Genomic DNA, 2,243 nt, shown 5'->3' on the forward strand with positions numbered 1-2,243 from the left:
ATTTGTTTAATTTTAGCGGCAGATAATTTGAAAATATATAAATATAAATGATCCTCCTGGAATAATTTTGTTCTTGCAATTTTGTTTTAATTTATTATTTTTTTGTTTATTACAAATTACAAGTTAATCTATTAAATCTATTACAATTTAATAGTGGATCGAAATATCCAGGATTATGTTGACATTCTTACATAGCAACAAAAATACTAACAGTAATAAGTATATTAGTAGTAACAGTAGCATCAGTGGTTTTAGTTGTAGTAGTTTTGACATTTTGAGGTGAAATTAAAAATATATTTGCATCTCGGAAAACGTGATTTGTAAAAGATGGTCAGTTTCATTTTCTTGCATGTACACATGGTGGCACTGAAGACCACGGCATGTAGGCAGTAGCGTTCTTATGTGGTATAAGACTCCTCCCAATCACAAGGGCTTATGATTTTTTCCCCCTGTTCTTTGTTAGAGAGGGAAGCAGACCGTGAGAGAAGGAGAACATTAAGCCGACTGGAAACATGGTCAAGACTGGTTTTTGCTCCGTGTCTTTAAGCCTGTTGACATGTTTACACTGGATATGAATTTCTGCATGTTACGCTGGATCTAATCATGTATTTCTCAAGAGGAGCGAGCTCTTTATGGAATGGTGTTTCCGTCGTGCTGCTGCTGTGTTGCAGCTGGGAAGTTGCAACCGCACAACTCTCGTATTCCATCTCAGAGGAGGTAAACCCCGGGACGTCAGTGGGAAATATTGCAAAAGATCTAAACATTAACGTCCAGGATCTAGAGCCTCGCATGTTCCAAATAGTCGATTCGGCAAAAAGGAAGTATTTCGACCTCGATTTGAAAACAGGGATTCTGTTTGTGAATAAAAGAATAGACCGAGAGGAGCTTTGTGCAAAATCCGCAAAGTGCACCGTGAGCATAGAAGCTGTGATGAGCAACCCGATGAAGCTCTACCGTATAGAGGTAGCAATAAAAGATATAAATGACAACATGCCTGTTTTTTCTGAGCATTTGCAGTTGATTGATGTTCCAGAAAACACCTTACCTGGAGTCAAATTTAGTCTAATAGAAGCGTCAGACTTAGATGTCGGAAAAAATAGCGTTTATACTTACAAACTAGAAAGCAATGATTATTTTACGTTAGAAATTCACAAAGGAGCAGACTGCGTGTCTGCTGAGCTGGTGCTGGATAAAACACTCGACCGCGAACGACACTCTGTTATAAAACTCACTCTGACTGCCGTAGATGGAGGAAACCCACCAAAGTCGGGAACCTCGGAAATAGTCATCACAGTTTTAGATGCCAATGACAACCACCCTATTTTTAGTAAGTATCTGTATAAGATTCAAATTCCAGAAAATGTATCCACGGGGACAACAGTCGCCAATCTAAACGCAACAGATGCAGACGAGGGTTTAAATAGTGAAATAGAGTACTCTTTGAGAAAGAAAGGACAGGATCGAGTTTTGGATTTATTCGAGATTGACCCTAAAACAGGTGCGCTTCTTGTGAAAGGTAATATCGACTATGAAGAAAACCCCGCCTTTGAGATTCATGCTCAGGCAAGTGACAAAGGTCAACCTCCAATGTCTGCTCACTGTAAAGTGCTAGTAGAAGTGGTGGACTTGAATGATAACGCCCCTGAGATCACCGTAACATCGCTGCAAAGCAAAGTGAAAGAGGACGCACAAGTAGGCACAGCTATTGCTCTTGTGTCAGTGGTGGATAAAGACCGCGGGGAAAACGGGAAAGTAAAAGCTCTTATTGTAAATGAAACCCCGTTTAAATTGGAAACGAATTACAAAAATTCTTACTCATTAGTAGTTAATGAACCATTAAATAGAGAGACTCATGCTGAATACAACATAACTATAGTCGCAAACGATGGAGGATCTCCATCTCTCTCCAGCACAAACACTGTTAATATTCAAGTATCTGATGTCAATGACAATCCACCACGATTTTCTGAACCACTAATAAATATTTTCGTGACAGAGAATAGCCCGGTGGGGACAGTTATCAAAAGTGTATCGGCAATTGATGCTGATATTGATAATAATGGTAAGGTGAGCTACTCTCTTTTACAAACTAGTACTGATCGGCTGAGTTCATCTAAACTTGTTAATATTAATTCAGAGACCGGAGATATAATCAGTCTGCAGTCTTTTAACTTTGAGGAGTTAAAAACGTTTCAGTTTAAAGTTCAGGCTACAGACTCTGGTGTTCCTCCGCTCAGCAGCAA

The 2,243-nt window shown here is 39.2% G+C and overlaps 1 protein-coding gene across 1 annotated transcript in view; it reads left to right on the forward strand.

Moving 5' to 3' along the window:
- LOC103132303 (protocadherin alpha-8-like) overlaps positions 1-2,243 on the forward strand; it is a 7,346-nt gene that overhangs the window by 3,030 nt on the left and 2,073 nt on the right. The window contains exon 2 of the mRNA XM_016667305.1: positions 1,358-2,239. Within this exon, the coding sequence (XP_016522791.1) occupies positions 1,358-2,239 (882 nt within the window). The remainder of the gene's footprint in view (positions 1-1,357; positions 2,240-2,243) is intronic.

This window comes from Poecilia formosa, unplaced genomic scaffold (genome assembly GCF_000485575.1).
Source record: "Poecilia formosa unplaced genomic scaffold, Poecilia_formosa-5.1.2 Scaffold988, whole genome shotgun sequence".
NCBI classification, from domain to species: Eukaryota; Metazoa; Chordata; class Actinopteri; order Cyprinodontiformes; family Poeciliidae; genus Poecilia; species Poecilia formosa.